General features: G+C 49.5%; 1 protein-coding gene across 1 annotated transcript in view; it reads left to right on the top strand.

The window, feature by feature from the left end:
• Positions 1-27,000, top strand: part of SND1 (staphylococcal nuclease and tudor domain containing 1) — a 392,617-nt gene that overhangs the window by 295,431 nt on the left and 70,186 nt on the right. Inside the window, exon 16 of the mRNA XM_057731861.1 lies at positions 1,909-2,018. Coding sequence (XP_057587844.1) covers positions 1,909-2,018 — 110 coding nt within the window. The remainder of the gene's footprint in view (positions 1-1,908; positions 2,019-27,000) is intronic.

Here is a 27,000-nt window from a genome sequence, read left to right as displayed (position 1 = left end):
TCGCCCCCATCTCTCCTCTCAAGGTCAGTCTCCGGCTTGTTGGTTCTATTGATGTCTTTTTCAAAAATCAGTTCCCCTTCTCCCTCACAGCCTGGCATTGAGGTGCCGGGAGGGAGTGAGGCAGGCCTGGTGCTCTTCTTGCCCAGGTGACGCTCTGGTAGGACCTTCACTGTCCCCGTCTTCGAGTGAGTGGGAGAATGATCCTGGCACCAGCTCCAGCTGCCCTGCTGCTGCAGTTTCTCTCCTGGTGCTGTGCCCCCTGTCCAGCATTCTGTGTGATGTCGTGTGTTCCTTTCTTGAGGCCTAGAGTCTTCAAGAGAAAGCTCTGCTCCTGAGCTTCTGAAAACCCAGGGTATAAACTATGACCTTTCCTCTGAGCTGCATGACCTTGACTCTGTGCTGTGGCCGGAAACATGAGCAGCCACCTGGCTTCATCCATAAGGGATGTACCTTCTGTCCCAGCAGTGGTGGCTCCTCTTCTCCCAAAGGCTCCCAGCAGGTGTCTGCAGTAGGCTAGCCACCCTGCTACCATGCCTCCCTGTGCCATATCTTTTGTAACTTCACCGAGGCTGTTTGTAAATAAGAGGTAACACCTTCCAGTCCTGCCTTATTGCAGCAGGAGAGGCCAGCAGTGATTTAGAGACATGGGCACTTAAGTGCACCTCCCCTCTCTCCCCACCCCAGCCCCATATTTTGATTATTTTCTCTTCCTATGTCTCTAGCCTAGTTCAAGTTTTGGCTCCATAATTACAGCTACAGTGTGAATTTTTTGGAAATATTTATGTCCACTTCAGACATCAAAATGTGACATATTTCATGGCCTGTCACAGGTGACCACTGTTAGTGATAAATATTTGCGAAATAAATGGTTGAATCCAAGAGAAAGAAAAGGCAGCCTCCGTTGGTTAGTGAGCAACTGTATTGTGTAAAATACTGTCCTTGGATGCATAGGAGTGTGAAGGGTGAGATTCTGTCCTAGGAATCTTACAGGCTAGTTTGTAGAATGAAAGATGACTGAGGTTTTGAGCATGGATGTTTGTGTCAGTGATCACAGCGATAAAATAATAAGAGCTAAAATGTGTCGAACCTTTGCATGTGTCAGGCATGGTACTAAGTATCTTACCTAATAATCTCCCCTAAAAAAAAAAAAAAAAAAAAAAATAATCTCCCCTCGTTCACCCATGTGAAGTAGATTTTACAAATAGGACAACTGAGGCTTTGAATGGGTGCAATAACTTGGCCAAGGTCACAGATCCTAAGAAGTGACAGGATGTGAATCCAGGTCTCTCTGGCTCCAGACACCTAATACTTCATCAGGATTCTGTTTTTTCTGTCTCTCATTCTGAATGAAATACTGATGGTACTGTTGTCCCAAATATAGCCAGAGGACAGAGGGGGGAAACTTATTTGAGGAGGAAAATGACACCAAGTTAACAGTTTTGAATTGGATGTGAAAGTCAGATAGTAAAGAGAGAATGGCTGGAGTGGCTCTCAGGAGGCAGAATGGCTGGGGCTGTCAGTGTAATTTAGGTGAGAGAGCCGTCTTCTGTAAGTGATGGTTCAAGCAGTGAGACTGTAGGCCTGTAAGGAGTGCGGAGTCCAAGATGAGGATTCATCCCACATCTTGGGGTCTGTGTGTTTCCTGCACGTCTCATTTAGAACTCCCTGGATGGTCTCAGTAATTCCCAGATGCTGTGACTGGGATCCCCTCTTCGCTGTTGCTTCCGTGATAGTGTTAGTGTCTCCCACCTCGGGCGGACTAAACTCCTCCACTTCTACCACTGCCTCTGCCCTACCTCGTGCATGGCATTCTGATCTAATGCCTGTCTCATTACAGGGATCAGGGGACCATCCTTGCTGGTCTAGAGGGCCCTATTTCATCACAAATCTTCTTTTCTCCTGACACAGGCATCGAATGCCCCAGAGGAGCCCGAAACCTCTCCGGCTTGGTGCAGGAGGGAGAGCCGTTCAGCGAGGAAGCCACACTTTTCACCAAGGAGCTGGTGCTGCAGCGAGAGGTAGGGCATCTTCCGTGGCTTCTTGGATGAGGAGTGGGGAGAAAGTGTGGCTCACTAGGTCTGATGTTTTCCTGCCGTGTCAGAGATCAGTCTGTCCCTTTTTCTGGTGCTTGGCCTTCCACATCCATGATCCATTCTGTGTCTGCCCACCTCCTGTTCCTTGAGTCCTGCTTCATGGGCCAGCCGCCCTCCAATTGCTCCTCACCGTGGGTATCCTGGGATGCGGGGTGAACACCAGGCCGGCCCAGCCAGGATCCTAAGGCAGAGAGCTTACGGCTCTGCGTTCTCCTCCTTGGCGAATTAGCCCGAGCTGCCTGCCTCCAGCTGGATTTAGAAGCTTGACTAACCCTGTCAGGGGCCAATTTTCTTTGAACATTTATTTGTATCTTTGAGTAATTGCATTTTCTGTAGCGGGTTTTCTGACTTAATTTAATTGTATTTCTGTTTCTGCCTGTTGGGCTGGCTCTTGCAGGCAGGGGTTAGGCTGCTCAGCTGCCATGGTGCCCATCTACCTGCTAATTTTTATCAAGTCATAGTCAATAGATCCATCTTCTTTCCAGGAGTATGCCAGTCACTCATCCTGCTAGGTGGGCACAAAGAAGGAACGGTGGGGAGTGTGCTGGGCTCAGGCTTAGGATTTCAGATATGCCTTTTTCCTATTTTTTTTTTTTTTCCTTTTGCAACCAGATCCATAGGGTATCTCCTGCTTTAATGCAATATCAGAATACACACAGAGTGAAAAAGATTATGGAGGTCCTAGAGGTTATCTCGCTCTTGCGTCTTTGCAGGTTCTTGGGGCAGATGTGTGGGCTTCTTCAGTTGTTAAGTGATACAGATACCTGTTTATAAGCTTTGAATCTCTCATTTTGATTTCAAATGCCAGTGAAGATATTATTAAGGGGGTGCTTAACCCCCTTAATTGTCTCATCAGTCTCACATTGCCCTCTGTTTTGTTTGTGGTCAGATGCACTTGTTTGTGAAGAAGCAGTCCTTATGTTGGCATGCAAGGTGTCTTTCCCCTCCCTCCTATCTTGTAACTCCACAACGTAGGTTGAATTATGATCAATTAAAAATAGCTCCCACATACTAGAGAAGTGTTTCAAGAACCCAAACACTCCTGCTGTCTATCAGTAGCTGTTGAAATTTTTGACATTGCACAGGTATTGGGTCAAAGGGGCAAAGAGTTTAGAATTTCCCTCTGTAATATCCCCTTTGGATAATGAACTATAAAGAGCTGTTGCATGTGGAGTAAGGAAGCGAATCCACTCAAGGTCATGATTTAGGCTTTCCAGAGGGAGCAGGAACAGGTGTTTGTTGGCTGGTTGTGCTTTGGATGGGGGGGAGGAGGTCCCCTCATTGGACTGCTTGAGACATTTGTTAGTAACATCCTCATCACCTACTCTCTAAATCACATTTCTGTTCATTTCTCACCACCATCCTCTTCCTGTTGTTTCACATCTCCTAAAGCTTCTTTCCCTTTCTTTTTCAACTCTTGTTTCCCCAGCCACTTTTCTTCCTGATCATGTTTCTGGCCCGGTGGTGATATCCAAAAGCACAAGGGGGTCAAAGAGAATACTGACCACTGAAAGGAGTGAGTGGCCCAAAGCTCTTTTGCTCTGTCATGGTTATTATGACCTTACCTTTGTCCGTGTATTTGCTGATGTTTGACTGTTGAAAAAGATAAAACCTTTTCCCCATCTTCATTGGTACCCCAGAGTTTGCAGATCTTTAGTGTAATCCAAAGTTGATATTGATCTTTCTTGGTTGCAATAGCCCAATCTTTCGTAGCCATAAGTTGGGGCCTCTTGATAAAGATCCTTTCTACATTTTCTTAGCTGCTTGTATGATTCCTTGGGCTGTTTTCAAGGGTCTTTTTCCAGAGAAAAGATGAGTATAGCCTAAACGAAGGATAACTTGGGATTCTGACTAAAGGAGCCAGTTACAGCCTGTTCTCCTGGGCATTTCCCTTTCATAAAATATATGAAAACTTTTCTGAACGGTGTAGGAATGAAGAGAGGGGTTTGTTTTGTTATGGGTTTATTCACTTACTTTTACCTGTATAGTACCTTCATTTTTATTCCAGGAGTTGTCTTGGGGGGTCATTTCTCTTTGCCATCTTCCCCCCCCCCCCCCCACCCCACAATGATCTAGGAGAGCCAAAGGGATTGGGCCTCAGATGCAGAGGTCCTTCCCACCCTTAGGTGTCCACAGCCTCTCACCTGCAGGGCAGCCTCACTGGACAGTCCACTCCAGGAGCTCCTCTGGGGCCAAGCTGCTGCTGTGTTGGCCGAAGTTGAACTGGGTTTCTTACCTTGTGCCTGTTTCCGTGATAATCACATTTAGCTCAGGTTATCAGGTGTTGTGAAGATGTGGTTGTCCTTGACCCTGCCCCACTCCACCTCTTTAATTTTTTTTTTAATTATCTTATTTTGGACCAGGATTTCTCTACCCCCGCCTGCTTCTCTCAGTCACTATAAATCTGCTCCGTCATGTAGCAAAGGAGCAGCACACAGGTCTCATGAAATCACAGCCCGTCCTGGGCTCCACGTGTGATCCCACAGAGGTATGTCCGTCAGGTTGGACTCCGGAACCCAGAGACGGGCTTGAGAAGGATGTGAAGTAGGGGAGGGAGAGTGCAAGAAACACCGCGCCTAGGTCAGCCCCTGGCCGGGAGCCGACAGAAAGCTGGGGTGTGGGTGCCTAGCCCGGAAAAAATGACTTTGTTTCTGAGGTGCGCTGTCTTAGCTTTGGGAAGACGGAGCAGGCATTGCTGCCTGTCTCCTTCTCAGTTTTGGATGGAGACAAGCTTGTGGTCCTTCCATCCCATATCCTCACGAGGAGCCTGCACCATCTCACACAAGACTCCTCTCACTTCAGCTGGCCCCGTTATCTGGAGGCCTGAGAGCCCTGCTTCCCTGAAATTCGTTTTTACAGTGACGCTAGTCAGGACGGAGCGCCTGACATTTCTGGCCATCACTCAGCTCATCTTCCCGAGTGTCTCCCCTGCCACCTTTCATTGCCTTTCTTCTTTTTCTCCATCTTTCTACGTGGTCCTTCTCCTCAGCCATTGGTTCCTCTCGGCTTTTTTTTCCTTTCCCTGGGTCGGGAGTCTGGAAGGACTGTTCCAGGTCAGTGGTCTGGGTGTTGCGGTGGTGCTGCCAGTTTCAGGGCCTTAACAGTAAGCTAGACACCATGTCATTACCTGATTCTCTTTGTGACCTTGAAGGCCAGAGCAGCCAAGGAACTCTCAAAGGACTTCAGCAGTTCTTCCCAGCCTCACTGAGATGGTGTATAACAGGGGTGGGCAAACCCAGCCCACTGCCAGTTTTGTAAATAAAGCTTTATTGAAACACAGCCACACTAACCTTTCAATGTCCTGTCTATGGCTCCTTGCATGTTACAACAACAGAGTTGAGCGGTTACAACAGGATATATGGTCTGCAAAGCCTAAAAATATTTACTGTCTGTCTTTTTATCAAAAATGTTTGCTGACTGTGCTGTACAGGTTTTGCCGAGTTGGGCTTAAATGGCTTGGTACAGCCCTGAAAATGAGTTTGTTCTCATGTCCCCTGCCTTTGAGGCTGGGCTACTTCTAGACCACACAACATGAGATCATTGCGTCCCATTGGACCACATGTGCTTGGTGACACCCCCTTGCCAGGCACCCCACCCCCCACCGCCCCAATAGAGCTGCCTCTTTCAGGCCATTCCCGTCCACACTGCCAAGGACAGGAGGATCTGCTGTAATTTCCCAGGTGGGGAATTGTGCCCATTGCTAGCATCTTTCCAGAAGTAGTGGTGAGGGAGAGCATTAGATAACCGGCTTAAAAGTGCAAACTCCGAGCTTTTCACACTCCAGTTATCATGTGGTCCTGGGTAAGTGATTCTTTCCTGCTTTAGCATTCCTGCCTAAAACACTGACCCAGCACTTCCAAGCCATCCTCTTCCTTTTGAGGCCCTTCCTGTGAATCAAGCAGTCATTTGGGGTCTCTCCACACCTTCGTGTCAGAAGGTCAGCTAGCCCACCCTCGCTCACGTGACCTGCTGCTGCCTCCGCAGCAGGGCAGTCGCTGTTAGGAAAAACTGCATGGGGCAGGGGGGCATGCACTAAGGTATTATTAAAAGAGATCAGTGCCACAGTTGAACCCGCGTCATAGTTCCAGGCTATAGTAGGTGCAGTTCCTGGGTGGGGTGGCCATCATTTCCAAGGCCTTGCTCAATGACCCATATGTCCTGAGATCTCCGAAATTACCCTCTGCTGCTGCCTGGAAAATGACGTCCTCATGCTGGACAGTGAGCTGAAAACTCTGGATGCTGCCCTGACCTATTTCCCTTCTTCCTGCTGGCATCAAAAGGGAGGATGTCCCCCTGGGGAGCTCATTCTGCAGGCTGCAGTGGCCAGGGCTCCATCCTGGATTCCCTCCCTCCCACTACCCCTGTTTTATTAAAAACAAAAATGCATGAAAGCATTACAAGCAAATGTTGCCGTTTGAAGAATGAGTATTTATGATTCAGAGAAATATGGACACGGCAGTGAATATTGGTGTATGTTTATGGAGGGGTTTGTCTGGGAAAAAATACTTAAATGAAAGGAACGTGGTTCCTTCTCCTTTGTTTTAGCACCAGGTGTGCTGCATCTTATCTGAAGAAGATAGACCAGTGTAAGTAGTTCACTGCTGCTCCAAACAGTGTTTTCCCCCACGCCCTGTCTTTCACCAAAGCTCTGTGGTACGTGCCCTCTCACCCTTCCTGTTCCCGTCTGTCTCTGCAGGCCCTTCCCTGTCCAGGAGACGCATGGGAGGAGGAACAGTAGCCACGTTACTTCTCTGGAGCAAAGCGATGAGGGCGGTTCAAGCCGCCAGGGTGGAGGACACCCAGTGCTCTCCGACTCTGTCGGTGCCATGCCCCTTGGGAGCCCTTGCTGAGCCGGGAATAATAGCCTACTGGAAAAGCAAGCCAGCCGTCCGGCAATGTTGCAGTTATTTGCACAAAGACACCCTATTCTAGATTATCTCTACCACTGCCCAGGAAAGAGGGAGGCAGTGAGGCCAGCTTTCTAAACAACTTTCTTATCCCACGAGGCATTACATGCTGTTTGGGGGCTACGGCTCTTCTCACCTCTCCACATACTCTTGACAGTTCATCACCCACCAGGGGTCTTTCAATCTGTTTTTTCATTTAATTTAAGGCTATCTTCTTTGACGGGGGCTCAGGTAAAGACTTTCTGTCTTAATAGTGATCAATTTTGTATAGCATTTTCTAGTGTAAAAGTGCTTGCATATATAATATTTTGTTTCAATCTCACAGCAAACCTATAAAAAGAATATTATCCTCAGATTTACAGTCCTGGAAACTAAGATGCAGAGTGACCTGCCTCTATTCACAGAGCTTACTGTAGAACAAATGCCAAAACCCAAATGTCTACATTCCCAATTGAGTGCTTTTTCTCCCCAGATTTTGCCAGTTATGCTATTAGAAGGTGGTCATTTTTTTTAGCCATCTCATATGTCTCTCAACCCTCAAATATCTGGAACTAATATATTAGTAAAGGATCTCCCTGGAGGTCGAGCACTTACTGAGTGGTCAGAGCCACTGAGTCTGATTCTGGAGGCTCTCGAGACTGCAGAGGGATCTGAGGAATTTGCCTCAGCCATGCCTCCCCCAAATCTTTACTCTCCTCTTTTGACTGCCTGATTCCTGCTTCATCTGTTGCTTGGCTTTTATGGGCCTTAATTTTTGTATAATGATTCCTCTCTAACCTATCTTGCTTCATTTCAGTTTGATCATGTATATCTCTATTTCTAATCTTTCTTAACAGAGAAATCCTAAGGGCATTGTTTATAAATACTTAACTCCCCATTGCCTCTGGGATGAAGTTTCATCTCCTTAGTTTACATATATCCTTGGTAACCTCTCAACGTCAAATATCTCCACTACTCACTTCACAATCTGCACCTCATCAGCATATTATACTCATAATTCCCCATACATAACATTCCATTCCATCTCTCCCATCCCTTAGGTCAGCTTAAGCTCTCCACCTAGTATATCAACCATCCATCCCCCCTCTTTGCTCTCCTATTCCCATCTGTCCTACAAGATATACCTCCTCCTCTGGGAAGCCCTCCAGGGATCTCTCAGGCCTTCCTGAGTGAGATGGGCTTCCTTCAGTCCCCAAAGTGCCTGGTCCGTACAGACATCTGTCGTGTACTGGCCAACGATGTGGAACAGATCTGTCTGTGTTGGTCTCCCCACTAGATTATTAGCTCCTCAAGGACAAGAAGCATGCTTTTGTCTTTGTGTTCTTTGTATCTTGCCTTGTGTGTAAGAGATACTCAATAGATAAATGTTCATTAAATCAACTAATTGATTCCCTGTGACCTAATTCTAGAGATTGGAAAGAACATCTGTTCTTGTTTGTTGTAGTTCTTCAGGAAAGCTCTCTAAGCTTAGCATTTGTGGGACAGAGGGGGCGTCTTTGGAGTATTGAGGTTGGACACGCAGGGGCTAATTGAGGAACTTCTCATTGAAAAAGTCCATTACTCAGACTTGACTGTGTGCTTCCTATGGGACTCTGACCTCCCTGGGCCTCCCTGTCTTACAGATGGGGTAATGAGATAACGATATTTGAGTGGGTTTTTTTGTTTTTTGTTCTGTTTTGTTTTTAATTTCAGTGTTCACATAGAAAGTATTAGTGCCCCTTCCCTACTCTCCTAAGAAAAGCTACTTGCTCTTTCCCTCCCTGGTTGTTTTCCATCCTCTGCTTTTGTTGATTTAACTGTTAAATGAGGTGAAGGGTTTATTTTGAAGTTCAAATTCCTGCTCAGTGATAGGCTATAAGCACCATGTGAATACCAGGCTGTTATCTGTCTGCTTACAGCCCCTTCATTTCTGGGCTCCTGGCCTTTGCCAAGTATGTCTCAAAGCTCTAGAAGGAGGGCCTTCAATTCTCATTCTAGTCCCATTCAATGAAAATGGCATCAGACTGAGAAGAGGTGAGGCTAAAATGAAGACTATCACATTGTCCTTTTCCCCCCGCTTCCCCTGGCTGCTGGTCTCCCCTCTAGGCTTTTAAACTCCTTGGGAGCCAGTCACCAGTCGCCTTCCCCGAGCAAGCTCAGCAGCGTGTGCTGATGGGTGCCAGCAGTGTGCTGGCTCCAGTGGGATTCCTCTGGGCAACGCTGCTGGCTCAGCTGGCTGTTGTCTGCTCCCCTATTCTTCTGCTTGGAACTTTCGTAGCTAGTCAAGCATAGAATTACATCTATTCTTCTGAAATAGCTGCTGGACCTAATTCTTCATTGGGTTGGTCGAGATCCTGTTACCTGTAATTATGTCATATAGCCTGACTGGTATAGGTTTGATAGGCCTCACTGCCCTCCAGAGGCTCGTGCTTGCATCCTGGGCTGGCTGTTGGGATTGGGGGCAGAATAAGGTTTAAGTCCACAAGATATTTGGCCTCCTTGGGATATAGAGGAAGGTCTCAAGAATGTAATTCTGTTTCAGGGAAGAAAATCCTTTTCAGCAGAAGGATTCTTCCTTTCCCTGAATAATGGGTCCCTACTATTGTACACTCTTCCTTGACAGACTTCTGTATTTTTTCTGCCAGTTCAATTTGGTTTTTCTTAATTCTCTTTTCAGCACAAGGAAATTAAAGGTATAGTCTTTAGACCTAACAGATTTTGTGTCCTCCCCAAGTAGAAGCCTTGGCAATGCTAAGGCAGTCACTGGTACTGGTTTTTCCTTTCCATCTTTAGTTCTAACCCACATCAGTCCCAGAGTAAAGATGTGAAAGGCTCAAACATGACTTCCTCTTGCATCTTTCTGCTATAATAGTACTTACTATGAACCGAACCTAAATTGAGGCCTGGAAGTGAGTGTAGTGGGCAGTGATTGCCACTGGAGAATGCATTTACTGGTCCGCCAACAAATTATCACTACAAACGCAAGGTTGTGAAAATCCTTCAAACAGAGCCTTGCTAAGCAGAACCCCTGCCACCTGTGGTATTCGATACTATCTGCCTGTCTGACATAAAGTGATGTTCTTTATGAGTCATCCCTGTGGAAGACAGCTATTGCCAGGCACGTTCAGCCTCCTGGTCTACCTCCTGTAGAGCTATGGAGAGCCTCTGACCCGGAACAAAGGGAGAATTGCTATCAGGACTGCTGGATTCCTCAGAGGTAAAGGTGCCGGCTGAGCTGGGTACCATTTATTTTAATTTAGATTTCTCTTACCTCTTCAGTCATCCTGGGTATTTGCTGCTTCTTAAGCTTTGGTTAGGTTTCTTCTTTTAAAAAAGGGGGAGGGGGGAGCTAACATTCTTAATATAATGACAAACGGCTGAAGAAAAGGGACTCGGAATTTGTGTTTTTCAGATGAAGTCCTTATTATGAAGTCTGTCCACTTCCTTCTGGAAGCCTAATCTGGAAATTAGTTCTTTTCCATGAGCATCTCCTGACTAGCAGATCATATTTACTTTTCACACATAAGATGGCCTCTTATAGACGTGCCCACTCTGTTTCCAGAAGAGCTTCATCTCAGACCCCGACACACTGGCCCACGCCATGTAGACTTGAGTGTGAGCTTTCGTGCTGGCATGTTCAGGGGTCTTCAGGCCTCACGCCTCCCTGTGCTGTTTGTCGTAACTATTCCTAGACACGCCCACTGCGTGAATGTTAATAATTTCCCCTTGGAATTATATAATTCAACTGATAACATTTTAGAACACGGCTCTTAATAGACAGTAGCTGGGCTGCCTGAGCTGCCCGCAAAGAGTAAGCAGATTGTAGACTGCATTTGCTCTCCAAGTGATACTAACATTCCGGTTTTTCACGTGTGACTCCCCCAAGGACACAGGCCTGAGTGCTCTGGTGGATGAGCCAACCTTAACCCTGCCCTCTTCTTGCCATTAGCACGCCCACTCCCTGCATCTGTTGCCAAGGACTGGACGAGATCCTCTGGGTTCCAAACCTGGCTTTATTGATGAACTTCCCACTTGGCACTCCACCCATGACAGTTTCTGGTCAGCTGAACTTAAAATGGATTTTGAAAATGAAAGTGACCAATGGTCTGTTATGAAACGCGGTGGTGCATGAAATAAGATTATGAGCAAGCTTGAGAATTAAGAGCAGAGATCCCCTAACCTGGTCTGAACAACATGTTTCACATATTCAGCAAGGATAAGCTCATTCTTAGACCCATCTCCCGAACATTTAAGGACATCTTTCCCTTCCTGGCCACTTGACAAAGACTCTGTTAGTAACATGTGCAGACTCAGACCTGGGTTCTCATTCCAGCTTCACCATGTGTTATATGATCTTGGACATGATCCTTAGCCTCTCTAAAACCAGGACAGTCTCGGCGTGTAATAGAATTCAATGTGAATGGCACCCCTGGGGCTATGCAGTGCCTCACTTATAATGAGGGTACCTCCTCTGTAGGGTTACTATGGAAATAATGTATGTATGTAATGTACCCAGCACTGGTGCCCTGGTAGATAGTAAATACTTAGTGAGAAATAGCTCACAGCATCATTTTTATTATGAATGAAAATTCTCTTGGAGTTTAGATGGGAACTTCACCGAGGACAAACCACCATAGCCAAAGCAGGCAGGGTGGGCTGGGCACAGGCCTGTGTGTTGGGAGAAATTAAGTAGAATCAGGGGTCAGCTGGTCTCTTTCCTACAAAGAAGATAAAAGTCGGGGTCTCTTTGCCTCTGCTTCTGCATTTTCCTGCACTTGAGAACAACTTCTTTCTAGGCAGTGTCACATTCAGTGGAAACACTAATGCTGAGAAGCCCTAAACCTATGCACGGAGCCTCTTCTAGACTTGACTGTGGACCATAGATAAACCACCCGTCACCAAAGAGGGGGAAGCCAGGACTCCACACACAGTGCGTGGACATGTAAGAAGGAGTGGCTGGAGTATCTGTGCCCTGTGCTCCGCCTGCCATGGGGGGTGTGGGGGATGATCTACCAGCGCCAGGGGCTCTCCCCTGCTTTCTCTGCTCACACTGGACTCTGACCTTACTCATCTCCCAGTATCACTGGGACTTGAAAATGAGGGATGTGCTGATTTAGAGCCCGGCTGGTCCATGCTTCCTTATCCTCTGATGGTGTAGCGGTGGTCTTTTTTGTCCCCATACCACCTTACCATGACCACCGTAGTCTGACTGCCATGATTTTATCTTTGATCTGTGTTCAGTTGGAGGGCTGGAGGAGAGTGGAGTGCCAGGCGGGAGCTCTAAAGAAAGATCTAGGTGTTAGCCAGGATTAAAAGGGACAAGAAAAGGACCCACGACGAATCCTTTTGGGACACTCAGTGCCGCAAGAACAAAAGCTAGCCACTGAACCAGGAACGAAAGGTCGGATTGGAAGCTGCTTTACTGTGCCGTTTTTCTTTCCAGTTTAGCATAATGCCTTCCTTTTCTCCCTTTCCCTTCTCTTGGTGCAGTGGGATTCTGTGTAATGGTCACCAGAAAAGGATGTTGGCATTGAATGTATACCCAGAGGTGGAAGACCATGCACACAAGGCCAACAGGTCCGTCCTTCCCCAGCCAGAGCCCTGCATATGCCACCACACTTACAGAAGTCTCTCCAGTGCTTGCAGTGCTGGGGTGCCATTACCTCTCCAGTTAAATAAATCTAAAACTACTGACCCAGGATTTTTATAGCAACGCTGCAACCTTATATGAGGAGATGCAACAGATAGTCCATTACCACTGATTGGATATGGATTTTTGGCCTGGCCACTTGCCATTTGGTAATTTTAGAATAGGGTCACTTTCGGAATTGGAAGATTCCTTGTAGGAGGATACTGGCGTTGGCTAAATAGTCCTTTCTTATCCTCATGCCCTCTTACAGCCGCGCTCTCACTCCTGAGCCCGGGGCCAGTCTCTCTGCCCGGCAGAGGCAGCCAGAGCTCATCCTTCACCAGTTTACAGGGCTGCAGACGTGGCCATTTCCAAATGCCCAGGGTGTACTTAACCACTTCCTCCTTCTAATCTCAGCACTTCCACTCTATACACATCAGCAGCTTTGGTAACTTGCCTTTATTTTGCTCTGCGTTTTGGCCCTTTAGGTATTTGTGGGAGGAAGGTAGGGCGACTGGCAAACTGTGTTGTCATTGATTTCAGAATTACACAATCACACCCTGAGTCACTGTCCCTGGAGAATCACGCCAAGAGCATCCTGAAGGACTCTCACTGCTTTCACACGTGGCTCTTTATGCTTGGGTTCTGTTTTATATTTGACACGTGACTGCCTGTCTTGGTATCACCATCTGCAGAATGGGAGCACTCAGCCCTGTTCTGCCTGGAGAATGCTGAAAGGCATGGTGGCCAGATTTCTGAGGAGCCCCCAGTTATTCCCACATATGTAGAAAAGGGTTGCCAGGCCCCAGATGACAGATAACCACCCGCAAGCTGAGGGCACCATGTGACCTGGAGAGGGACTCTAGCTGGATAGTTTTCTTCCTCATCTGCATCTGGACAGTCAGACGCAATTGACTGCTGTTCCTGGACCCTGAGGTCGGACCATTCTTTGCTTCACTGGGCTACCCTTGGGTTGAATTTCCCTTTTACCTCTGCCATGCCACCTGTCGTTACATTGTCTCTTTCTTGACGTGACTTTGGTTCTGATAAGCAGTACTTCTAAACAGCAGCTATTCCTGAGTACTGAAGCGTTCTCTTAGTCTTCCCTAAAGCCAACTGGTTGGCCTCAGCCCTGAGGATCAGACACTACATGTCTGTCTTCCTGTTATGGGTTGATATGCCTGTCTGTGATAACAGTGTGCCCCGTTGCCTGCTTCACTGGGGAAGACTGTATTTACATATACCGTCATCAAGCCTGTCTGCACGTGCTCCCAGGATTCAGATCCAACCTCTCACCTTTTGATCTTTTTGACATGTCTTTCAGCCCAGAGGGTTTCAAAGCTCAGGCTTGAACCCCAGAAGCCATCATCTTTGTCACTATCAAGTATGATGCAAGATAGTTTCACCTTTATCTGCTGCCTGTCTAGTTTCTGTGTTTTTTTTTGTTTTTTGCCAGTTGACCCAGGGATGGGGTTAGTACAGCGAAGCTAGAGGTTACTCTCAAAGCATTTGATTCTTGCATCCCCATACAGAATTTTAGTCATTTGTTGAGATAACCTAGCCAAACACCACTGAAAAATGACAATGTCAGAAATTCACAAGGCTTTGGGATCCGCAGCGCCTCTCAGTGTACAGACTTCCGGCCTCGCATCGTGAGGAGCCGTGTGGCTTCGTGTGCCCTGATGAGGCCTCCCAAGCGCGTGAGGTGCAAAGGGAGCCCCGAGGAGGCTCTCCGCGGCAGCCCTGCGGGGGGTGAGGAGAGGCTCTTGTCAACACGTTCACACATGCCCCAGCGTCCCTAATGCCCTGTGACAGGAAGACCACCTCCAGGGAGGCCCCGCCTTCTCCCGCGGCCCAGACTTCTTGCATCTGTCCTTCCTCTCTCACTCCTTCCTCCTCCCCCTTGTGTTTCTGTAATTTGTACAGTATCGTTGAGAGGTGTTGAAGGGATCAGTAGCAATTCACCTTTTCCCTTGTTGATTAAAGCGGCGGCAGGGAAGAATGGCAGGCAGTCCCCATTCATTTATCATGAGTGATCCGTTTCCCACCGAGCCACCAGTGACCTGTTCCTCTGCCTGTTACTTTGCGGGTCTGCAACTGGAGCTACTTTTGTTTCCAGGCTGCTGTGACAGGAATGAGCAAACCGCTGGGTTCGACTCCTGTGACCAAAGCTGGGTGGGGAGGGAGACCGCAGGAACAGACTGGAGCCTGTTCTTCGACGTGTGGCTTTATTTGAGGGGCTGGCCACGTGTGCTGTGCTCTCAGGAGGAGGCGGTGTGGCAGCAGCTGATGGACCTTGTTGCCTCACTCGACACGTTCCTCCCCCTGTTCTTCTAAAGGGCACAGCCTGCCTTTATGGTCCATTTTTCTACAGAATGTAAACTGAGTGCGCTGAGTGAAAAGCCCGTGACCCCAGTGAACTGGATGTTTTTGCTGTAGGTGCAAAGGTTTGTCCTTCCTTCCATGAGCCTTAACGTTGACTCAGCCCAGGGGAATTAGAGGGGTGGGCTGGGGGAGGAAGGGTCCTTATGTTTAGGAGAACTCTGCTTCCACCAGGGGTGAAGAACAGACAGTTCTTATCAGCTCCTTTCTTTCTCAACTTTAGCAACAAGCCCGGAAGAGTGTGTGTGTGTTGTTCTGTTCCCCCTCGGTGGAAACTCTCTCTGACTCTCACTTGGGGAAGGTGATGGAGACCCCTCACCCTGCCCCCTTCATGACATTTCAGGTGCCACACACTAAAGGGTTGGTTTTTGAAACCTGCATCTCAAATGGCAAATACGTGTAACGTCACTCACCTGGTGGGATGCCCAAGGGTCTTTGAATCTTAGGGCACTTAAGAGGGAGGTTGGCCCTGACTACAAAGGCAGCACTTGCCCTCCCCACTCCCAGCCTCTTTCCCCTTCTGTGTGGTGGTTTGAATCTCGTTGGTTCTCTAGCACATACCCTTACGCAGAAGCACCTGTTGTCCACCATGCCCCACACGGTCGTTGAGCCCTCTCAGCACCTCCGCAGCGTGAGCCAATTCCAGAAACTCCAGTCTGTAGAGTTTTGGCTGCGGGGGCAGCGAGTGTTTGGAGGGCCACCTGGAAGCTGCCCCTGCCCTGTGACCTCCGCTACCCTGCAGAGGGAGCCACTTCCCTGGGCGGGCACACCCCAGGAGTCCCGATTCCCAGAGCTGTGGTTGCCGACAGGCAGCTTGCAGTCTTTCGTGTCAGCCCGAGCCAGGGCCAGGCTTCTGCAGAGGAGCACTGCCATTGCAGTCACGTATCCTGAGTGAGTCCCCAGTGGGTTGAGGTCACTATTTTGGATGCCCCTCTCCCAGTAGGGAGATTTCGCTAGAAACCCAGTGCTGCTACGTCAGGTAGCTCTGCGGTCTGTAGGTGCCAGCCCCGGAGAAGGCAGCCAGCTCTCTGTGAAGCTGGTTAATTACATGTGAAGCTGCCAGCAGGACGATGGTTCTTTTCCTCTGGATCATTAATAAACCGTCCTTGCCTGCATAGATGAGGCGAGGAAAGCCTCCGACAATTCCATCACCTTCCTCGGCTTCGTCGCACAGGTCTTCCTATCCTCCCTCTCAGTCTAAAGCTTTCAAAATGGCTGGGGAGGAGGAGAGAAGGGGGAAGAAGTTTCCGCGTAATGCACGTGTTTTTCTCCTAAGCTGGAAAGTGGCCCCCTGCTTTCAGATCGGCTTGGCAACCAGCATACAGAGGGTCCAAGGCTTGCCATGGGTGGGACGTGCTAGTGGCTCAGCTCCTAATATTTGTAGCAAACTATAGAGCAGGCCTGATTTGGAGACGAGGCATCGCATGCAGCAGATGGCAAATGGTCCTGCTCCGCTGGGGCCCGAGATGGGCACCATCTTCTTCCTTCGGCCACTGCAGCCTCAATTCCTGCTATGTCTGAGCACAGAAAGCATTTCTGGTTTTTTAGAAACTTCTTTCTTAGGCAAAGATGGAAGAAGGCAAAGCAAATAAAATAATGGGAAACTCAGTCTAGTCAAAAACATTTCCCTGTCAAACAATCTAAAATAGAGCTTTTCCTTTGTTAGAAGAATTTAGAATAGAAATCTACATTTCTCCATAGAGCATTGAGTGCAAAAATAAAAAATGGATTATAAATAGAAATAAGCATGACCCATTCAGCTTCCAAGGACTCAGACATACAGCCTTCAGAATACTGAATTAGAGCATTTTATAGCTATTAGGCCTCCAGTCCAAATGTTCACGGTAGTTGAGAACTGAGGCCAGAAGAAGGTAGTCACTAGGGCACGTTCACATAGTAATTCCATGTTCCCATTGTACTGCTCTCACCTGCACCCCCACCATGCCTCCCAGACAACAGCCATCGCCACCTGTCCGTCCACTTGCAGTACAGGTAATAATTGGAGGCTATAACATTGGTGGCATGTAAAAGGGAGTTAGGTGTATGTGACAGACAGACAGAAGAGGTAAACACGTGTGTTCTCTACACTCTATTATTTTAGTGAGAAAAGAACCCGAAGCTAAGTCAGGAGGAAGTCATCCGGGGCCTCGGAGTTCTGTAAAGAAGGCTTGCTAGACTAGGGTGCTGAGAACGGCACACAAGAGGGGAAGGCCTGCCAGAGAGGGAGGAGGATGGGTGCCTGACCCACCTGGAATTTTCCATTGCTTTTCCTGACATGTGAATCGTAGAAAAGTTGGTGTCTTTCATGCCAAAAACTAAGCTTCACAAGAGCCCAAAAGAAACAACCGAGAAATACTAAGTTGAGGGGTTTTTTCTTTTTCCTCTGTGTGTGTGTTGGGGGTGGGGAGGGTGGTTTACAATGTTGTTTTGCTTTATTCTTTTTACTGAGAGAGTTGGGGAGGGGTCCGATTGCCTACCTGGATTGCCCTCGAGCTCCTTGGGGAGCTGGGATTGCCCCTGAGTCTCAAGCTCTATGTTCTGGTTACGTTTAGCCCGGGCACAGGGTGGTCCCCTGGGCACCCTCCCAGCATCCTGTGCTCTTAGACCTGCTCCCTTCACTCTCACAGGAGGCTGATCCGAAAGCCCTGCCATGTTATCAGGGTCTGGGCTTCACCCTCACCCTATAGCTGAGGCTGGTTACCCATCTTGTTAGCAGTGATGTCTGTTTGTCTTTCATAGGGTTGTTGAGTGGGGGAAAGGAACAAGTTACATTTTCCAGCAATTTAATTGTATTAACTCTGATTTTCCCCCCTTTTTCCAAAGCACAGCTAAATGGAGCTAAACATACACACAAGAGCTATATTTAGCCCTGATGGTGTGGTAGAGTAGGGAAGGCACAAACATCGAGGTTTATCTGCTACCTAGTAAACACAGGGAGGTGTCAGGGCTGGAGAATTCAATAGTAATAATAAGCATTTATATGGTGCAATGACAACTCTGATACAGGGCATAATTTTCTGGGGATTGCTATTAATTGTGCTTCTGCCTGTGAACGGCCCCCTGGTGAGGGGCTTTGAACACCACGCGGAGTTAAGCTATGTTAAACATCAATTAAAACAGTGTAAAATAGAAACGGAATAAAATATGTAAAGGTCAGAGTGGCTGTGAACACGCAGACGAGAGGGGAGAGAGGGGTTAGGGCCTGGTGAGCCTAGTACACTGGTGGATTCACACTCCTAGTTGCTCTAAGCTTTTGGGTTTTCATGTTTGGAAGGTTTGCTGGAAAGGGAATAATGGTACCCTCTAGCTTCCCCCAGTTCAGTTCTTCCCCAAAAGGGTTTCAGAAACTACTCACTGTGGCCAGTAAGAAATGAGCGGAGACAACCAGGCAGTCTACCAGCACTGTCCAACAGAACTTTCTGTGAGGATGGACGTGTTCTTTATCAGTGCTGTCCAGTGTAGTAGCCACTAGCCACCTCTGGGTACTGTATACTTGCAATGTGGTCAGTACAACTGAGTTACAGAATCTTTAATGAAATTTAAACAGCCACAGGTGGCTAGTGGCTGCCACATTGGACAATGCAAGACTTTAGACCATTTTGGCCCACACTAAGTACTCAGGAAGTGTTCAATTTGAACTCTTCTTCCTGAACCAATTTGTACCTTCTCCCATACCTCTCGCTGTTTTTTTCAATACTTTTCTTTTTTTTTGACCCAGTCCTCTCATGCTTTTGACTTAAGCTTCCAAACTCTTTCATAAGGGTCACACGGAATGCCAAGAAATGAGAAAGGAGAACAATGCCTGAATCAAACCAGACAGCCATGGCCTTGGTCTTGCCCCCTTTTCTTCTGACAGCCCAGAGTCAAGCTAATACCAGATGTTTCCCACTTTCCCGGGCAGAAAAGAAGGGAATGGCTTTGGATCTCTGGCTGAAGATCAGATCTGTGGCACTGTCACTGTCCCCACTGGACATCTGATTCAGTTGCTGAATCTGACCCTTGAGTTCCCCAGAACCTGCCGGGATTGCAAAATTCCCAGGTCATCCAGGGAACAGTACCCTGAGGTCCCTGTGGCACCTGAACTGTGAAAGTACCTTTTCCCATAGCTCTTTCAACCCCTGTGGAATGCTTAGAATGAGTCCACTCATTGCACTGCCATAGTAGAGTGGAACAGAGCGCTAGACTTGTAATCAGAAATCCCATGTTTAAGCCCTGGCTCCTCCATTTACTAAATCTGTGACCTCGACAAGAATCACTGTACCTCCCTGGGGCTTCATCTTCCCCAATAAAAGTGACTCTGCTGGAGTGAATGGCCTCCAGGTGCTGAGAGCATCTAGAAAAGAGATCCAGAGAAAGAGGCCCTCATTGCCATGAAGTCCTACACCTCCACTCCGTTACCCCTTCAGGTGTCAAGCCTACATTTGAAGCACCCCCTTCCTGAGGCCACCGAGAGGCCTCACCTGTGCCTAATTACCACTGACTCACGCTGGGAAGTTGTCTGGCAGCACAGACACACCCTCAGCCAGACCGGGTGGCATGCCCCACACACACCAATTATTGTACTCCTGTGCGCCCTGGAGAGTCGACAGCAGTCCCCGATGACTGTGGGTCATCCTCGGAGATGACGTTTTAGCCTGCTGCAGAAGGTCCATAAAGAAAAGGGCTGGGAGTTGCCTGCTGTGTGCCGACCATCCTGGCTGGCGAGTTGTTCGCCAGCCCCTTCCGCCCAGCAGTCACTATTCACTGCTCCAGGGATTGTCCCTGGCCGCCCAGAGCCCCTGTGGAGCTGCCAACAAGGCGCAGCTCACAAAGGGCCCTGTAGCATCTCTAATTGAGGAGCTGGTGAGCCGACGCCCTCAGTAGAGGTATTTTTAGCGGCAGTGATACAGCCTCATCTTTTTGCAGGATGTTTTGTTTAGGTTTGGGGTTTTTTTTTGTTGTTGTTGTTGTTGTTTTAGTAAGTAAGATTGAAGATATAGTCCCAGACCCCAGTGCCAACACCCAAGAAGTTTTGCCCCCCCCCCCCCCCCCCCCCCCCCGCCACCACAGGCCTCATTAATCCTGTCTACAGCCAGGTGCTGAGGCTCAGAGTTTGCCCAGAGACTACCAGGCCAGAGAAACAGTGTGTGCAGAGGGAGAAGAGCTAGAAACAGAGGAGGCATAATGCAGGCTGGCCTGGTGTGGGGTGCTGAGGGCCCTCTGAGCAGCTGGGAGCAGCTCTCCTTCCAAGCCTCTCAGACCTTTGATGGGTTTGGGGGACCCAGTGAGTGGGCCTCAGTTACGGCAGCCTTGCCTTAAACGAGGGATTCTGTTCTGTGGCTTGCTGACTTCCTAATGCTTTTGTTTTCCTTCCCTTCATCCTGGTCTGTGACTCGTCACCTTTTCCTTGACTTTTTAAAAATTTTATACCATGTGATGGGGGGGCTATAGGACATTCGTGGAGCTTGCATCAGACCCCATAGCAGGGTCCTGGGGTGATGGGGCAGTGGTTCGCAGCCCCAGCTGCATGTTGGAATTGGGAGTTGCGGGAGGCTTAGGAAAGATCCTAATTCCCGGGCCTCCCTGGCTTCCTCAAGCACCAGCTTTTTAAGTTCCCCAGGTATGTTAGGTGATACCAAGGAATACTTTTGTTAACTGTGTTAGGTGTAATAGTGGCATTGTGGTTATGTAAGAAAATGGCCATGTTTTTTAGAAATGCATTGCTGAAGTATGGAAGGGCAAGATGACATCATGTCTGAGATATGCTTTAAAATGCTTCAGCAGAGAAAAGGGGGGATAGATGAACCAAATATGACAAGTTCAATAATTGTTGAGCCTGGATGGTTGGTATATAGGAGTTCATGACAATTCTGTATTTTCAGTGTTTCAGATTTTGCAAATCAAAACTTTTTTTAACGATGAAAGTTTTTTAATTAAAAAGCTCCCCAGGTGACTCTAATGTTCATCTCAGGCTGAGAACCAGTGGTTTAAGAGATTAACTTTGGATGCCCACACCCTAGATCAGCTCTGATTTTGGATAACCTAAGACTGACCTTTCAGGATGAACTCCCACGCGTAAGCTGGACCCCAGATGCTTGGGTAGGTGAGGAGCACGTGGGGCACAAAGAACAGACTCGACGTGTGTCTGTACTCAGAGTTGGCAGTGGACAGCTGGACTGCTCTGTCTCCGGGACCGAACGACCTCAGTGTCACCCAGCCCCCAGTGCTGTTGTGCCGCGTGGTTTGCCTGCCAGCGCTCCCACACTCCACCCTGAAGACCTCGCTCGCCACGCAGGAGATAGAAGACAGCTGCGTGGTGACACGTGCCATGGGAGAGTCCTGATTTCCTCGGTGTAAAACACTATACCTAGTGGGATTTTGCTGAATCCAGGCTGGCGGTAGGGGGCTGAAACCTGCCCCTACCCCTGCTCCCAGGAGTCCCCATGTTCTCCGCTCCACATGCAAGTCTGCGGTGGCTCTTTTGTGTCCTCAGTGCCTGTTCCGACTCCCAAGCAGAATTTTGCTCTGGCTGCTCAGCAGGTGGGGCAAACAGCAGCTTGCTGCAGCCAAGCTAAGTGGAGCTCCGGAGCTCGAGCGAGAAGCTTCCATGCTACATTGACACAGCACAGCCTTGCTTGGGACCCTGACTTAGCACCTCTTCGTTCAGGGGCAAGCTACAGGCTCTTTACTCAGGGGGCTTTGTGATTTACACCTAAACATGCAGTGAGTCTGTGTGTCGCTAAGGGAAGTGGAAGCAGAGGGAAGGCTACAGACTGCCAAGGTCGAACAGCCCAGAACTCTGCTACCAGTAGTATTTACGGAGAGCCTGGGGGTCCTCCTTCCCACTCCCAGGGGAAGCTTGGACAGAGTCCTTTTCAGCAAATGCCAGCTTGCGAGAGGTGCAGAAGTCACCTCCTACACCTCTGTAGGAGGGCCTGCAGCATCTGCCCTCCCCCCAGGGTCCGAGTCAGTATTGGTCCTGCCGCTGTCCAGTGCCTACCTTCAGAATTCCAACGGGGGGAATTGCTTCTCATAAGAACAAGCAGCCTCAGAGGCGCTGTTTGGATGGGAGGAGGCAGAAGCTGTCCCTGACTCCGTGCTGCTCCCCAGCACGTATCTCCCCTGTTGCCACTCTCAGACCATCCGTCGTAACTGTTTCCCCCGTTGCACTGAGCTCCTCAAGGGCAAGGCCCAAGTCTTTCATCTCCATTGTTTCCAGCACCTGGCACAGCCCGGGCACTGGACTGGCTCTAAATAAGCGTACAAATGAGTAAGTGAACCACAGAAGGGCTACAGCAGGGAGTGCCAGTCAGCTAAGGGTCAGAACCTAACATTTTAAAAAGTCGTTTCTCCTTCATTTAGGCTTCTGCGCATAAATGCTGACCTGGAGCCCTGCCTGAGTCAGTTGGTAGAGCAGCCTATGACTAGGGAAGGTTTCTGTTCTCTTCCCACCTTCCCTTCGGAATAAATGGTTTTCTCTCTGTGCCTCGATTTCTCCCGTTTGATATGCATGGGCCTCTGAACATCTGTCCTCCCTGCCTCCTTGCCGGGGACTCTGAGGAGGCTGACGTGTCTGTAGAAGGGTGTCCCTGTGTTTTTTCAGGGCCGTCAGTCGAGTGATAGCCAGTTTTCTTGGAAGTTACTCTCCTGAACCTGAATGAAACCTCAGGGTCACTGGCTCACCTTTAAGCAAAACCATGTACAAGGGGAGCTTCTGGAGTTAGTGACAGGGCTGTCCTCTCTGAGCACTGGGTCTTCTCCCTGCTCTCTCAAGTCTCGAGCAGAGGCTGTCATCCTGGGTGTGCCCTCAAGTCACGTGGATACATTTTTAAAATAGCAAAGTACTGTGTCCTCCATATGTGATCTAGAGTCGGAACACTGGTGTTTTTTAACAGCTCCCTCAGTGAGGGTAATATGTACTTGGGACCAACAACCACTGTCTCAAGGAGTCTTCACCAGAAGGAGCTGTAAGAGCACCTGAACATCCCACGGCTGGCCTCTCCCCCGCCCCATCCCAACCACAGGAAGATGGAAGAGCAGAACGCGTGTTTGCCGCCTCCAGGCACCCCGTGTTGCCTTCCTTAGCTGGCTCTGAGACACAGCTGCCGTCCCAGACTGGATGAGTGATGGCACAGCCCCACCCCACCCCCCACCCCCATGCGCACACGGAGCCCAGTGCTGCTTAACCTTGGGCAGGTGACTGAGGGGAGATGGATATCTGTGGACAGCAGTTCGATTTCATTTTGGAGGGCATTACTGAGGGAGAACAATCCAGAGCTATCTTTGCAATTTGTTAAAATGAAGATTTTTTTTTTTTTTTTTTAATCTAGCTCAAGGGATTCTCACCTGGGTAACGCCCACCAGCCAGCTCCCAGGCATCACATCCCACCCCGCAGTACCAGAAGAGTCTGCCTCAGGAGCGAGAGGCAAGGCCAGACACCAGTTGAAATCCCAGACAGCTTCCTCCCCTCCCTCCATATCTCGTCAGATATTTCAAGCCTTAAGTCCTTATTCGTGCTCTGCCTACTTGGCTGGCTGTTCTTGCACTTGAGCGGCTTGTTTGCCTGGACAGGTCCAAGCTGTCTGAGCCATCAGCAGCTGCACCTCCTCCCTCGCGCCTTCTGTCTGCGCCAACCTTGATTCACAGTAGTGCAGATGGCCTCGGCCTTATCCAGTGACGTCTGCCACTCCCATCCTTCTCCTGCCCTGCTTTCCCAGAGACGAAGGGGCTGGGCCAGGCCTGGCCTGCAGGTCAACCTGGAGCTACCATGGAGACCACTCTCAGTTCATGCTCTGGCATATTAAGTAGACGACACGCTTTAAAAACAATTTTTTTTTATCTGAACCACATAAGAAGGATACAGCAAGGTCTAAGTTCAGATGATGCAGGAAACGCTTTCCAGCCTACATCAGAGCTAATCTGTTTTTGCAAATAGCCCTCGTTCTACCCACTCTGCTTCCTATTACTGGGAGCTGAGCGAGACTCAGGCGAGAGCAGGTGTCAGAAATCAGCCTTCCTCCTTTTCCTCCCCTTCCCTCCCTTTCACGCAGACTGGGCGCCTTCTCTACCGCGCCTCGGTTGCTCAGACCGGCTCCAGGTGCCGAAAAGTGGTGGCCTGCAACACCAGAGTAATCAGTTCCTTTCCTTTCTCCTTGTCCCTCTCCAGGAGAAATGAAGTGGCAGATGACAAAAGTGAGAGGGGTCGTGGGTGACCTTGAACACGGTGCGGCTTTGGATGGGGCAGTCAGCGCACGTACGTTGGCTCATTCGGGTTGTCTATAAACCTAAGGGACCCCGGCAGCTATTGGAATGCCATTGCTCCAGCAATACCCACTCCACGTGATTTACCCTGTGGCCTAGCTGCTACCCACATTACTTCCAGGCATTCTTCTCCACTGGAGAAAACTGTCCCAGTCCAAGGCTGCTGCCACACAGCCCCCAAGCCAACCCTTTTCCTGGGGGAACATCGGGACTGAGATATATTATCCACTCTTTCTACAACCTGGGGTCGTTTCCTCAGGATTAGGGTATTCTCAATTCTTGATAATGATACAGTATCTTTATTGGCACCCAAGGACCAGTAACATAGTGACTAAAGACAGAGGCTGCCTGAAGAGGTATCTGCTTCTGTCCCCACAGTTAGAACCATTTTGATGAGTGCTGTCATGTCCTGGTGAACATGAGACGATGGATGGGATGGAGGCCAAACACCATGGTTACCTACAGCCTAGGGGTGGGGTCTACTCTCTTCTGTCCAGTTTGGTAAGCAAGGAAGAAGGGTCTTCTACCCTAGTCCAGTCCTTGGGAGCCACTTCGTTTCTCTAAAGCCACGTGATAGGTATCGCCAGACTGGTTGGTTCCCCGTTCTTCAGGCCTGGCCCTGTTCTCCGGGGCCTCTGTCCGGCGCTGTGTGTCACTTTCTCTTCCTGCTACAGTCGCTGCTTAGCCTGTTAGCCCCAAGAAGTGTATTCTCCTGGATCCATTCACTCCTCTCCAAGTCTCACCACATTTTAGCAACCTGCCTGCTTTCATTTTTGATCCACACATTCTCATCATTTAGAACCACTGGACTAAGAGTGACCCGCAGGCACAGTCCAGGCTCTCGAGTTGGGTCCCAAGGGTCCAAAATTGGCAATATTTGTCTTAACCCTTAAAGTAACCCTTCTGTAGCCAAAAACCTGAGCAGATATACTACCCCTCACCCCACCCTGTACCCCCAGTGATGCAGGAGAAGAGCCCTGGAGCCACTGAGCGCAACATCTAGGGGGCAGCAGAGCTCGGGCGGGGGGTGCGGGGGTGTTGCCGTCTCTTTCCTGCCCACCCCCTCGTCCCGTAACAGCGGTTCAGAGGCTTGGCAGCTGGGGTAGGGAGGTTCTGCCCTCTAAACTCACTGCCTGTAAACCTGCCGAGCCAGGAACCTAGAGGGCTGCCTGCACTGCCCACCTCACGGGGGTGTCTGCTTGATGCCAGGATGCCCTGGGCCCGAGGGGGCTGTGTAAGTACCACTGCAAGCTGCCCAGCTAGATTGTTCTTGTCCCAGCACAAGGTGACCTCTCAGGCTCCCTGGGGGGTATTCACTACAGTTTTAGGCATGAGAGATGGTGCTGTTCCCTCTGAGGACAGGTAAGGAAAAGATTCCCCAGCTGAGTCTTCCTGGGTCTCCGTTCCAAATGTAAAAGCGCCCCTGGCCCCAATCCCTCAGTGTCTCCCACTCCACACACCCGAGTCATTCCGCCTCAGGCCGTTTCCCAGCCACAGCTCTACTCAGGGGCAAACTCTTTACCCTCATAGTATTTTGTAAGCTGGAGCGGTGAGGCCCAAACTTGTGGGATGAAATGACCTTGTGGGGCTGACAGGTACAGCACAGCCAGCGTTTGCTTTGGGTGTTGATTTCCACATGTTAAATGGTTCTCCTGCTACTGAACTCCCTTGCGCCTGTGTGTGATGGTCAGGTTCTGTATGAACCGCGCCGTCTGTGCAGGGATGGGGCAGAGAGCTTTGCTGCTGTGCCCTGGCACCTGAAAATGGTTCTGTCTCCAGCACGGAGCTGCCAGTGGGGAACTGCTGAAGTAGCACTCTAGAGAATCGCCAGGGAGACCCCTCCACCTCCTGCCAAGCTAAACAAACCCTGCCCTGTGCTGTTGTGAATCACACCTCCCTGCAGATTCATTCCTCCTTCTCCGGCTCGGCTAGGGCACCGCCTTACGGGAAAGTCCGAGGTGTCAGCAAGAGAGGCGTTTGAGGAGAAAGGAACTGATGGAGGAAGGGGGAGTGCCGCTCTGTCATCTTTTAAGTAGAAAGGAAAAGGTCAGCAGAGCCACACGGGGCCTGGGCTGCATCAGTGTTGACTCTGCCTTGCTGCGGCAAAGGGGCCGGCTCACCAGGGCCAGCAGTGGGCACTGCCAACCCCATCCAGCTGCTGACAGCCAAGCACAAAGAAACCCGTGCTCTGTACACACAGATGGGTCTGCATATCAGCATGAGCCCGTTTTTAGCCCTTGCCCAGGAAGGGCAGCCCACGATACAGTAATTTAATTAGATTTGCTTCTCTCCATGGCCCACATATTTGAAGAGGTTTGGGGGGAAATGAATCTGGCTGAGGAACATTACCCTGCCGCTCTGGAGCTGCCCCAGAGCTGAGCCGCAGTACCATAAAGGGTCTCGCTATCCTGAATGCAGCCCAGGGCATCTGTCTGCACTGCAGGCTCTCTGGCCGGGCTGCCTGCTGGCACATCTGGCAAGGCAGCCTCTGGAAGCAGTGTGTCTCCATCACAGGGAAGCCACGGGGGGGGGGGGGGGGGGGGGCAAAATAAGGGGACTCCCACCCCCTACTCAAGACCTGCTGGCAGCAGCCTCAGCAGTACCTAGAGTCACACACAGTATAAGCTTCCCTCCGCCCCAGCTGTCTTCGGTGTATGAGAAGGGAGAGGGCAGGATGAGAGGACCCCACCCCTCAAATGACACTGCAGCCTCAGTTACCACCCCAATTTCAGCGTTAGCCCACATGCTTGTGCTTCTGCCCTGAACAAT

The sequence above is a fragment of the Hippopotamus amphibius genome, chromosome 4, assembly GCF_030028045.1.
Source record: "Hippopotamus amphibius kiboko isolate mHipAmp2 chromosome 4, mHipAmp2.hap2, whole genome shotgun sequence".
In the NCBI taxonomy this organism is placed as follows: Eukaryota; Metazoa; Chordata; class Mammalia; order Artiodactyla; family Hippopotamidae; genus Hippopotamus; species Hippopotamus amphibius.
This window is presented reverse-complemented; position numbering and strand designations above follow the sequence as displayed.